The sequence below is a fragment of the Galleria mellonella genome, unplaced genomic scaffold (assembly GCF_026898425.1).
Source record: "Galleria mellonella isolate WM207_F2 unplaced genomic scaffold, CSIRO_AGI_GalMel_v1 utg588, whole genome shotgun sequence".
NCBI classification, from domain to species: domain Eukaryota; kingdom Metazoa; phylum Arthropoda; class Insecta; order Lepidoptera; family Pyralidae; genus Galleria; species Galleria mellonella.
This window is the reverse complement of record NW_026442124.1, coordinates 634,188-648,528: the sequence shown is the minus strand read 5'-3', so window position 1 is coordinate 648,528 and position 14,341 is coordinate 634,188. Positions and strand designations below refer to the sequence as shown.

Sequence of the window (14,341 nt, the reverse complement as noted above, 5' to 3'; positions counted from 1 at the left end):
AAGTCTCGGTAAGCCACATTATACTTAATACTACCTATTTATTATTAGTTAACTAAACAAGGGATATCTATTCAATATTATAGTAATATTTCTATTTCTAAACAATAGTCGACATTGGAAATCAAATAAAGAAATAGAATTACAGTAAGTGGGTACTTAAGAATGTTATTTTTTGCTTTATTTACATAATTTTTAAGAATTATTTATAATGACGATATAGTTGAATATATTATTAAAACAGTATAATTGGTGGTATGTGGTATTTTTTACCAGAGAGCTTTGATAAAAATTCTGTGTATGAATATGGGGTATACTCATATAGATCATATTTTACTCGTATTTTCTGCTGTCCAGTAGCTATGCCTGCATATGTAAGAGCAAATAATATAACTATGTTTGATTCAAGTGTCACAGTGTATTCTGTGAAGCCCACATTGGTGTTCTTTTTTACAGGCCACGATTGATTTGATGATGATGATAGGCAACAGTGATTATTTTTGATTAGGTGGCCAAATCGCTGCTTAAAGACAGGAATATAATTATGGACACATACACACACACACGGAACATACTGTGTTAACCATGTACACCCTCTTTATACCAACCTTAGACCACGTGATATTCTCCCTGGTGATTCGCCTAGCTAGTGCTAGTGACAGTTCGGCTAATGCGGTATCGGATCGCAGCATGGCTGTAGGCGCTCTTGTCGCTTGTCTCGCCACATGACGGAAGGCATCTGGTCGCTTCCTCTCTAAAGCTGCACACAGCGCTCGAAGCGCTGATAGCACACCCGTCTCAATATTAGTCTGTGCTTCTTCCCCACATTCCGTCTCCAGCATCCCTTCTATTCGTTTCATCACTATTATCTGTCAAAGAAAGATTTTGTATTAAAGACTGCATAGAATAGTAAGGAATAGAAAAAAATTACTACCACAAAACAATTTCTTATGAGAAGTACACATTGAATATTTTTGTTCAGAAGAATAATGTCCAGAATAAAAAAAAAAACGCAAATTATGCGACATAAACGGGACATAAATGGCCGTATCTTTTGATTGCGTCGATTTAGAAGCTTGATTTTTTTACCACTAAGAAATTGTAGACCTGAGTATATGATATTAATTTAAAGTTAATACCTCCACGCGTTCCTAAGATAAAAAGTCTTGACAGACGGACGCACGGATGGACAACGAAGTGATTCTATAAAGTTTCCGTTATTTTTTTGGAGGGATGGAACCCTAAAAATGACTAGAGGGTACCATCAACAGCGGGCACATTATTTATTGTTAGAAGTGCTGATATTCTGACAGGTCCTATGGTAATGTCAAGGGGAAATTTTGTCCCTTTATTAGCAATTGTGCTTGCATGCCTGTATTTCGATTTTACCGATAGGATGTGGAAGTAAAATAATTGGTTACAAAGGAGATAAGACGTTAGATATAGCAACTTATGAGTTTTTGTTAATGTATGAATGGTCACCCCGCCTGCGCTATCGAGATATGCTGGCAGGGGCACCAGTGAGGGATGATAGGTGAGGATGAAGTAGGTCAGTTGGCTCATCGTGATGAATTCATCAAAAATTAACCACGATGGTTTCCAGGGAAACCGCGTGGAGGTCGACTTGATTTATTCATCGTCAAGCAAACAACTGGATGTGAATTTGGAGCAGTACTTGTATATCTAGTGTACTAAAAATTATTTTTTTGAAATGGGTCGAAAAAGGAATAAAAACGTTTAAAAAAATACCGACAATATAAAATGTGTACAGCTCCATTTTTTAAGTAACTAAGTACTTAGTTACATGGCACCTAATTAAATAGAGAAAAATCGTCTGTTGAATTTGTTGAATACGCCTGAAGGTAATTGTTAAATATTTGATGTTTATTCTTGTGGCGGTATTTCAAGCTGTCACTAGTTATTGCCTTTGAGTTTCAAAGGTTGTAGAAATGTAAGCGTATTCATCGTAATTTTTATAATAAAGTGCCTACATATGAATACAGAACTGTTATGTTGTAAAAATTGCGCCTTTTGTCGGCAATTTGACCTTGTAAGGCAGGCAGCAAAGGCTCAGAATACTTAATAAGTAAAGGGTGGTGGAGGGTAGAATGAATGGTACAGTGTACCTCATTATTTAATATTTGTTTGTCTGAAACTTCGTACACGTGGATTTCGTAGAATAGAAAACTATTGAAATAGAGAACTTGTAGATGGCATATCAAGATAAAATATACATTAGATTTTAAGTTTGAAACTTTGATGTATCTGTAAAAGCTATATCTAATTTAGTGCAAAAGTTTTGCGTAATAACAGAACAAAGATACAGATAGATACTAATATATATATATATAATAGTATCTGTGAGCTACGAGTACTTTTATAATATTTGTAATAAAAAAACCTTATACTATATTAATTTTGAGAATATTCAGCAAAAATACTTTAATATACTCGCATTTCGAACGGGCTTGCTTCGCAAATTGAGCTCTTATGAAAACAAATTTGAACACTTTCATATTACATCTCTAGAGAAACGTCGTCAGCGTAGTGACATACTGACTGTGTAAAATCATTCATAACGTCATACATTTGCCATCATTACTGCTAAATTTGAATTTTAATACGAGGTACAAAGCATGTAATCCTACTCAAAAATATATTACAAGTCTATAGAAATAACGCTTCTTATTACGATCCTGTGGTAAGGATGTGTCCACTTACCTTACTGCTCGACCGCATATTCATCAATATATTCGGTACAAAATATTTACTCTTTAGAAAAAACTTGTTCTCTATTTTGTAAGATATAATTGAATAGATGATTTTTTTGTTATATAGTGTTATCTTTTATATATTTATATAGGCTTTTATGTGCTTGCTTTACATGAATTACTTAAGCACTTGTGCACATAATGTAATAGGATTGTAACCTAGTCAAATCACAAATGTAACTACTACTTAATTTTTTTTATAGTTACGCTCTGTTTTATGAGTCTAATAAATAAATAAAAAAGAACCCCAATAGTATAAAACAAAGTTGCTATCCACGGCAATTTTTCCATTTATTTCTTACAATTACGTAATGAATTTTGATATGAGTTTTTAAATGACATTTTTTAGATATTTTTGTAGAGAAGGTTTACCTGTAATTTGCATGTATGCGTGATCGGGTCATATTTTTTTTGATGGATGATAATGGAACGATATTTGCCTGCGCTATCGGTATACACTAGCGGGGCACCAGTGAGAGATAATTGGTTCTTGGGAGGATGAAAAGGCAGGTCAGTCAGCCCATCGTGACGAGTTCAACGATAAATTAGTCACTGAATTAGTTATTGATAGCGATGGAGACTAACCTTCCCATTACTAATAATCCCTTCCCCCGATCGGGTCGTATTACTAGTATACTAATATTATAGAAGAAATTTTGTAAATATATCTGTATGTTGCTACCCAATGAAATTTAAATGAATGAATGGATTTGGTTTGAATAAAATTTGAAACAGAATGTATCTTGCTCAATATGGAGCCTACTTTTTATTATAATTCATGGAGAAAAAGTTGCCGGAACTGTTAGTTCTACTTAATATTACAAATATGGAATTTGGGTGTTTGGACGTTTGTTACTAAACGGTAGAATGTAATAAAACTTTACACACAGATAGACCAAATCCTAAATCAACAAAGGATATTTTTCATCATAATTTCGTTTTGCGGTGTTGCTTCTTAGAATAATAAAAAAAAAAAAAAACTTATTTATTTGAGAAGCTTTCATTTTTGGCGCGTAGCTATAGAATCTCACATCCTTATTTGATACCACCCATATATCTACACCCCACATACAAAATTGTAGCATTTCGTGGAAGTTTTAAATATTCTGCCACGAAATGTTGGAATAATTTACCTCTTCTAGTTATTAGTTCCATTTCAGTTTCCTCTTTTAAATATCGTTAAAACACATTTGTTTCAAGTACAAAAACAGTTTACATAACACAACTATACATAATTATTCCATTTATCTTCATTATACGTTCTTGTATTGTATATGTTATACAATAAATACTATATTATTATATTCATAATTATGACATTGGTATCAACTATAAGACCCAGTTAACATATATTAAGTATATTATAAATTTAACTGCCACTTCCCACTGAAAATCAGCGCTGCAGTAATATGTACGCTGCAGCTTAATCTGAGTGGGGACAATTTTGAGCCTTTTGAGCTACTACCATTAAATGTTTAAAGTTGTCATTTATATTGATATGTTTTGTAGCTGAATAAATGATTTATTATTATTATTATCAATTTATAAGTACAGTGCCATAGGATATAACTAGTTTTACAATCGCACTAATATTATTAAAGGGCAACTTTGTAATGGTGTTCAAATATTTTATTTATACAGCGATTTCCATAAGATCTCAATGATTTTAAAATTAGATAAAAATAATTATTAAAAAATTTATTGAACAAACAAACTAAACGATTACTGGAATGACAAATGTGCATGATGTACATGCACATTTGTCATTTTGATTATGCATGGGCTCTTTAATGACCATGTAATTTTAGACATAGTGCATTTAAATAAATATACATAATGTTAACACAGATTTGAAAGAATAACTGTTGACTTTCTTGCGGGATCTCCTCAACAGATAACAACTTTCCGAAGTCTCCATTTATAAAAAAATACGAAGTAAAACATTTTTTAATATTTCTGGTTGATTACTTAAAAACTACTCTGCTAGTGAACCATAGAATTATAGATATGTAGTGCATATAAATCTTCCATATAAAACTTTATGCCTACATCATATTGTGCTTTATATTTTTTCAAACACATTTTGCCATCATCATAAAAAATTTCAGTTACAACTTTATAAGAATACTAACTGTATCCTGCGATTCCATCCGCGTGAATCTATGTGATAAGTAAGGATAAATCCTATCCGTATCCCAAATTTCATTTAAAAAATGAGTACATATCTAACTACAACAATTGCATAGATGTGTGATGGGTGGAACAAGTTAAAAAAATTGTATGTAAGTAAGCATAATATGGTAAACTAATACTAGTTAAGGCTCGTAATATGAGCTAATGAGCTTCCTTCTTCTGTTTTCCTCTTGGAATAAATACGAGTATAGGCCTTTGTAAAAAAAAAATGCCTACTAATTTTATTTATAATTTATTTATATTTAATTTTATTTATAAAAATTATCAAATGTGTTTGACAACAATAGTTGCATCAAATAATATTTGATCGTATATAAATTCCACGTTATACTACTTACATACTTACATTTTTTTTTCAAATATGTTCCCCCCATCACACGTCTATGCAATTGTTCCCTATTATAACTGGATATGTATTGAATATATGTATTATTTTAAGTCAGTGCACCTCAAGAGACAGCCACTTAAAACCAGCACTATTTTTTCAATATTTTTTAAGAGCGTGTATTTATATGGAAAATTATAAAAAATATATATAATGTAAAGCTAGTGAGGAGCTATAGACAATGGCTATAGTGTTAATAATAAAAATGCGCACCAAATTGAACACATATACGGTAAGAGGATAAAACTGAATATCTGGGAATGGTTGGAAATCACAAAACATAGTAGGCATTAGTAGGTATTAATCAATCAAAACATTTTTTTTCAAAATGTAAGCAAACATTTTTTGTATTGATATATGTACTATTTTTAGTCCACACATACTATTTTTTCATCATATTTATATAGAAAATTAAAAAAATATATATATAATAATTCTGATCATACCATACTATATTTTTATCTGTACTTATTTTTAATGTAATATTTTTTTTAAACGATTTTTAATAAATATTTTCCTAATGTTATTTTCCTTTTTTTTTCTGGCAAACTGAAGATCTTCGGATTTGTGTTTTTATGTATTGGAGACATAAGGCACGACCTTGCCTCACGATCTGAGGCTTTACTTGTGTGTGGGTGGCGAGACACCAGCCTATGGTTGCGGAGAGTCTTCGAGACACCGCCGCTGCTGCCGCGCTTGACACCATGGTACTAAATCGACGCTTGGTGCGGTCCAGAGGCGAGAGTGAATGAGATTGAGTCGTACGCGCTTCTGTATACCAAGAATACAACTTATCATTAATAGTACATTTTAGTATTATAAAAATCGAATTAGTTTTTAGTAAATAATAAATAATATTTATGGGCCTTCAGCTTGTTTGCCATTCTAAGTTGTATAAAAAAAAAAACACAATAGGAGCCACAGTCAGGCCTCTATGTCGAGGCTATTTCGATGCCGAAGAAACGGCTGCTCATGTAATCCTGGAATGTGAAGCTGTGGCCTATCAACGTTTAGAAATCTTTGGAACGGTGAGATCCGTAAAGATACCAGGAAGCTTCTGTGCTTCTGGGCGGAGCTGGGTTGGCTGTACTAGCCACGACTCATACGCACCACGGTCCGAGAGAGAGAGAAAAGAGAGTCCAATTTACATTACATTACAATACTATAGGCCCTTTTACATAGCACCATTTAGTTTCTAATTGATTAGAAACTAAATGGTGCTATTTGTACTGTGCACATTACAAGCACTGTCTGTTAATAGGATTATATGCTTTTTTTTTGTAAATATTTATATTAAAAATTATATCTGGATAACACTCAGACTTATACAAAGAGGTATTCAAGAATATTACGCGGGGTTTGAATTTGAGACCATCAGAACGTGAGACGGTGTTGTTAAACCATCACACTATCAAGGTCGTCAAACAAATGAATTTCGAGAGAATTTCATTAAAAATATGAAACTCTGTATTTCCCGTGCTCGTGCGTATAAAAGCCCATTCTTAGTAATCGAAAGATAGCGTTAATATTAGAATGAAATTTCTCTCTGGACATTTAGGTACATTTACGTTAATACATTTGGCAAATTATTAAATACGAATTACAAATACTATTGAAGTGTAAATATTATATTAAAATACTTATTATGAGATTAGAAAAAATCGAAGCAGGCGGCATTTAAGTACATATTTTTCTACATCAATCCGGGGTAAGTATTGTTATTAGTTGAGCTACTGCTTATGGACATCTACAATGTTATTGATATACTAGTACATTAATAATAGATGAAAAATTTTTAATTATTTTTGAATATATACGTGTGACTCATAGTCAGTCGCAAGGGCTATTTGTAGATATATTTCTAACCTAAAAATCACTGTAAAATAACTTATATTTTAAATAATAAATGTTCCCCATCGATAGTAATCGTGTATGTGACGGTAAGACAGGTGTAATTTCGACTTCAAGCGTTGTGAAATTGGGTACATTTTTTTTTGTAAATTAGATTTATAATCGAATTGCAGCGAATCGAGTTATTCGAAGGTTGATAACTAATTTAATAGCAGACTATAAATGGTAAACTGGAAAACATTTAAACCCTTTTAGTGAGACAGTTACTAAACCTAGTCTGAATAGTTATAACAAGTTATTAGAACATGTGTTTATATTTATCATTTCCATTTTTGTAGATATTTTTTATCTTAATACATATATAAGATAAACATAATGAATTACATAAGACACGATAGACAATTATTGTTTTGGAGTATTAATGTATAGAAAGTAAATATTTTTTTTTATAATTACCTATCGTTATTGCATATGCGTGGATTTCAGAACTAGGAAAACCATAGAAATATATAATTTCTAGATGGGGTATCAATAGAAAATATAACCAGTTTTTATTTTAGACAATCAGGAACATAATTGTGAAAATTAAATTCAGTTTGGCGCAGTAGTTTTGTGTGATGCCGAAACATATAGACAGACAGAAAAAAAATTAAAAAATATTGTTTCGGTTTTTATTGCTCTTATTAAAAACTCCTATTAAACCAAAAATACTTTAATTTGTTTGTTTGAAACAATTTCAACTTAGAAAATTCTTATAAACTTTAAATACTTTATATTATTATATCCGGCCGCAATATTGTAATTGTGATAACAGCTGGATTTATTTGCAACTTAATTTATTTGTCGAGAATACTCAATTAATTTTGTGAGTTTGTAAGAAATTTATTTAGGAACGGCGGTAGATAAATTACTATGTAATTACTTGTTTAAAGGTCTTTGTATATAATAAAGGCCGTCTAGAAACTATTGTCACCAGAGGGAGACACACTCACATGAGTGTAGTTTATATTAATAGAACTTAAACGAATAATTGATGTGACTGTAATTGTTAATTTGTTGTTGTTGAAATGTAATTATTAGTATAAAATGTAGTTATCTTTTCATTAGGTATATTATAGTAACACTTGTTTTATAATATCAGACTACGTAGTGTGTATTGATATTGATATTCTCAACAAATATGGGTACATAGTTAAGTACAGTAAAGTTACAGTTAAAATATACACTTTCGATCCTTTTAATACAAAACTTTTTTTAACACAGCGGGCCGACGAGCTTGTGATTCACTTGATGGTAAGTCACTACCTCCGCCAATGATCACCCACAACATCAAATTTTATGTTAAAAAATATCTTACGTGATATATTAATAAGTCTGTCACTTGCGCCCGACAGCGCGCTGAGAGGGGTGCTGAGTTTTCTGCGTACACGCAGCGGCGGCACGAATTCGTCGTCATCTTCGTCGTCCGGCGGCGGTGTAACATGAATCGCAATGTTGTTGGTAGGTTGTAATTGTATTTTTGCTCCTCCCAATTTCCATGATATATCTGGAATCGGCCCTATCTGAAAATATAATAATGTACCTATTAAGTAGGAACGAAGTGAGTTATATAACCTGATTTCGATAATTCCTTTTTTACCAGATTGATCTCATACAAATTTTATCAAAATCGGTTCAGTACTTTAGCTTTTAAATTCAAATAACAGGTTAGATTTTGATAAAATTTCTATGGGATCAGTCTATAGTAGGCATATCATTTTAGATAAAAAAATAATTTTCAAATCGATTTATAACTAACGGAGTTATGAGGGAACAAACATAATAAAGAAGATATAATACAATTGAATCGAGAACTTTCTTTTTTTTAAGCATGGTTTAAACCCGACTTATCGGTCAAGATACCGGTTTCGTTGTTTAAGATATTTTCAAAGATATTGTTTTCTTTTTACGTTCAATTGATTGAAGAATCATGATTACTACGACTATTAATATTTTTTATAGATTTACCAAAGGTTTTTACCAAAATGTAAATATACGAAAACTAAAGAACAAAATATAATTTATGTATACTTTATACAGAATTATATGCCTAAAATAAAAGAACAAAGCAAACACTTCGGCGAATTATTTTGAGCCCCTAGCTAAACAAAACTGGGCAAAGCCTATGTTTTGGAGATCAGGTGCTCTCTTTTACAAAATGGATTACTTATATATTTAAATAAATGTATTTTATAGTAAGATATGAGAATATCCTTTTAAAAATAAAAAAGGTATACTGTGTGTGTCATAATCAAATGTCAATTTTACCAGACAGACTAGTGTTTACTAATATTAAAAAATAAATGTGAAATTGAGCATGTTACCTCTTAATACCTAGTAACGAATTCCTAAACAAATTAAGACTTTCGTAAAGAAACGATCACGTTATTCTAAACATTGCTTATAACAAGAAATTTCCAGCAGCAGTAATTTAAATTATATGACATCGTACGCTTCAAGAAAAGAACATATTCCTTTTTAAAACTCCGATAGTACACCTGCAATTCTTCCGATGTTGGGAGTGCTCAAGGTGGCGGTAGTCACATACTATCAGCTGCACGCTTGTTTGCCCCTTGTGTTATAAAAAAACAAAAATTGTAATGTTCTCGGTATGCCTTGGATACATCGATTTAGGTGATTTCTATATATGCGTACTAGCTTGTGATTAAAGTTTTCAAAGTTGAGAACTGTAGCCACAAAGATCTTCGTTGATGTGTACAACGTTTCAAGTCCCAATGAGTATCTACGTGACTGAACGAGACATGTCCTTTATTACCTTACAGTTTATGAATTATTTGACAATAATAGAATTGTTAATTGTTTGCTACAAGCCTAGTAAACAACTATTTAGTTAGATTATTAAACCATTCTAAAGTCACATACAGATAAAATAATTTTAGGTACTTAAGTCCCTTATGCTTGAACTAAATTATTTTATTACAGTACAAACTTAGTGTTTTACATAAAATTGTTAAGTGAATTTACAATGTCATGGCAATTCTTGTAATGAAAACAAATAACAAGTATTTTAATACCTCTAAGTATAAATCTTTCACAGGGTTTTCTTAATTGTATCAGAGAAAATATTAGATGTATTTTTACCAGGATTCCAAGGTTACGTAGATTGGGCCTCTGCTATCGCCATCGATGATCATTATCATCGTAGGAATTTCTTTCAATGAATAAAAATGGTATGGTTAACTCTACTTGCGCTACTGGTATAAGTCAGCAGGACACAATTAAATGCTGGTATGTGATGATGAAGTTAGGTCAGTTGACCTATTGGCGACCGGCCCATGCAAACTCTTTAGACATTATTATACTTTTTTATATAAATTTTCTTTTAAAATGTTCTTATTATTTGTAATTTTAATTTTATATTTTTTGACATATATCATATTGTTCTGTTCCTTGCTTGCTATTTAATACATTTATTTCGTAACTAAATTCCGTGTCTACATCATTTCATCACCTCAGCACAGTCCACCGTATGTCCATATGACCCATGATTCAATTGATTAAGAATAAATCACGATGGTTACCAGGATGACCACGTATAAAGGTGTTCCCATTGAACTTGAAAACCTTTCATCTTAGGACTTTAGGTTTTTAACATTTAAATAATTTTGATAATAACTTTTTTAAATACATGTATCAGCTTGTTTAAAAAAAGTCCGACAACGAGTGACAAAAGGTAATTAATAACTTTTACGTGAACAGCTGTTCACAGAAATAGCGAGTAATAAGGCTATTAATTAAAAATATTTCTATAGATTAAAAAGCTGGACACAGACTCCATTTCTATAGAGACTTTGTCTAGCTTTTAAATAATAAAAAAATAAGTAAGTTATTGAGAAAATATAATTAGTCTAATATTAAATAAGTGTTTTGCATAGGGAAAGTGAGATAATTTTATTCTAATTATAATTAAACGTATATATTCTTTATACATTCCGTAACCTACTGGGTGAGAGAGATAATTTACTATAACCATGCTGGCTAGGCAGCATATCGTAGGTTTTTTCTGTGGCGTAGGATTTTGTTACTAGTTATCCATCGCCTGTGTATCGCGTTTTGTTTCCTTAGTCGCCTATTATGATATTTCGAGGGTGAAAAGTATTTTTTCTTCATCACGATACGCGGGTACCCGTTTTTCTATTGTCTCTCTAACGACTTGAAAAAAGGAGGAGTTTCTCAATTAGGTTGTATTTTTTAAGTTTGTTATAACTCTGTCCTTTATGAACCGATTTGGATAAACATTTTTTTTATCTGAATTAATATACTTTCAAATTGGTCCCATAGGAAATTATCAAAATTGGTTCAATAGATTAGTTTTTAATTTAAAATAACTGATTTTGCCACGAACAATTCGGTGTTTTTTTTTGTGGAACAAAATAATAAATTATGAATATATCAATCAGATAGCATGCAGCTTGTATTTTATTTATGATGTTTGAATCTGCTGTCTGTATAACGAAAATTTTTTTGTGAAACAAAATGTAATCATTTCGAGCGTTAAATATTTCGAATCTAAAGCAGTTAAACATTTTTTTCGATAAACAACCTAAATTTTTTTATCAACAAAATATATTGATAATTTTAATCTAGTCTGATAAATCATAATTATGGGCATCACAAGCATTATGAAAATAACCATAAGCATGTGACTTTTCAAGGTTCTACTTCAAACTGTTTCCGGGTAAAATAATTGCGATAGACACACCTTACAATAGCTTCATTTTGCCTTTTTGGGGTGAATAACTATAAAAAGGCAAAATAGGCTTATTCATGTCTACTTATCTTAATAAATGTTGTATTGTAGGATGAAATATAATTGTTAGATGAAACTATTCTAGAGAACAAAAGCTTTTTGATTAGAAGAATTTATGTAAAATAAGATATAAATAATATCTTACAATTTTTAATAGGTTACTAAAGAAGTATTTATTTTTCAACCAATTTCAAAGAAGACAATCAATTGTACTGGTTTTAAAACCAACTCAATTCGATGAAGGTTTCATGATAATGTTAAGATTGAAGGATTTTTTCTATAGTAATTTCTTCAAAATATTATTCTTTATATGAAGAGTGTGTTCTACAGGGGTTTTTATGGGTGAAAATGGAATGGTAATTATGCTTGCGGTATTAGTATATGTTGGCACGGCACCAGTGAGAGAGGTGATGAATGCAGACCAGTTGGTCCATCATGACGATTTTCACTATATATAGAAAAATATATTACTTATACTTGATTGTATACAAAAATTACACAGTTATAATCTATATAAAATAAAGATGTATAACAGGCGAGCTTAGCTCTGTAAGAGTTCTCTTCGAGCAAACTTTGAGTGGAAAGGAGCATTAATTATTAATTATTAGCAGGCAGTATGGGTACAATAAGAAGTGAAATAGAAAAATATAGGAGAAAATTTTACGTATTATATATATTTATATTATACCTATATGAGATTATTTTCTGGTACAGCTGTAACAATATTATATATATGCATGAATAAAATCGAAAATGTTAGTGCTACGTAAAATTAAGAATGTACCCACGCTATAGAACATTTCGTGAATAAAAAATCTAAAAACGACAAGAAATATAATCTTCCATACTAATTCAACAGCTGAACGCGTCGTGTTAGTGTAGGAAGCTTAAAATTGTTTGTCATTTTTCTACCTTTACATTTACTTTGGTGGAAATGTTGAGTTTCGTTGGTAGAATACTCGTACAAAGGATGCTAATGATTTCAATTTAACTGTGATATATATAGGTAGTTCATGTGGTTTTCATTACGCGATTTCATTAATCTCGCTGTAATTTGAATAGCAGGAGGCACTTACACATATTTACTGCAATGTATAAGTCTTGAGCATTTCGCAATTAAAAGCTTTTACACAGAGAATGTGTTTGGATTCATATGCAAACTAGAGCAATAGGAAGTCTGATGATTAAAGGCACCCATTTAATATATGCTATATAGGATAGATGGCGCAATCGGCGTCGATATCAGCTGTGACCGTGACGAGCTCTCGCGTTAGTAATGTTAATTCCACTTCTCAATGTTACTGGAGCCTCTATTGCCCCTAGAATACTTAATTAGGCATAAGGATATTGTGACATGGGACAGTATCTACTCTACGAATATTTTTTTATAAAACAAAATTATTTTATATGGTGCGAGATATTAATATGCTATTTATGATAGTTATCGTATCAGATTAAATTCCTCATCATAATCTTTCTGTCCGATAGGAGTCAGTAATATAGAACAATATCTATGTATTTTAGCCACAATATCTATATATTGATACAATAATGAGTCTATTAAATATCGGTCATCAGTATCGAAATGGATCATGATCTCTTTTTCCGCAATCATTTTTTTTAAATCTTTTTTATCAATCCAGACAAATTCAATATATATCAAGATATCGAAGTGGTACTGATATTATCTATGCCTATAGCTCTTATCCCAATTATAATATCAAATAATCCCAAGAGTCAGCGTAATATATTATTACTCAAAGTTTTGGCTTTTGGTTTTGTGAAAGGCCGTCTGCTTGACGTCTAATTAAATTATTAGTAAATTACTTATTTAAGGAAGTGTAATTGAAATATTGAACATAATCTACGAATAAATTTGAATAATCTAAATATTAAACTAATCAAAATTAACATTATGAAGAGAAAAGTAATGAAGTTTTGTTTATAATGAATAGAAAGCTATATTATCAGTGTGTAACATGGATTAAAAAATTAGAGATCTTTTGTATACCTATGTAAAGCGGAGTCGGGTCGCTAGTACAAAATAAATTGAAATAATGTAAGTTATATTAATATATTATTTGTGATAGTCATATTGAACAAATTACGAATAAATTATATATTTCAAAACTGTAACTGTTGAGTTTCTTGCTCTTTTTATTGATAGATAACATTTTTATTCGTGTACATAAACATAGATAGGCACATAGAAAATGCCAGGTTTAATACATAAAGACATGCACTTATAAATACAAACGGATATGACATGCGGGAATCTATTCCGCAACTAACGGAAGATAATTAATAATAGTAAGATAATAGTTTTACAGACAT

The 14,341-nt window shown here is 30.9% G+C and overlaps 1 protein-coding gene across 1 annotated transcript in view; it reads right to left on the bottom strand.

Moving 5' to 3' along the window:
• LOC113516784 (uncharacterized) overlaps nt 1-14,341 on the bottom strand; it is a 112,713-nt gene that overhangs the window by 4,186 nt on the left and 94,186 nt on the right. The window contains exons 2-4 of the mRNA XM_052899584.1: nt 8,555-8,759; nt 5,884-6,117; nt 606-868 (exon numbers count right to left, since the gene is read on the bottom strand). Coding sequence (XP_052755544.1) covers nt 606-868; nt 5,884-6,117; nt 8,555-8,759 — 702 coding nt within the window. The remainder of the gene's footprint in view (nt 1-605; nt 869-5,883; nt 6,118-8,554; nt 8,760-14,341) is intronic.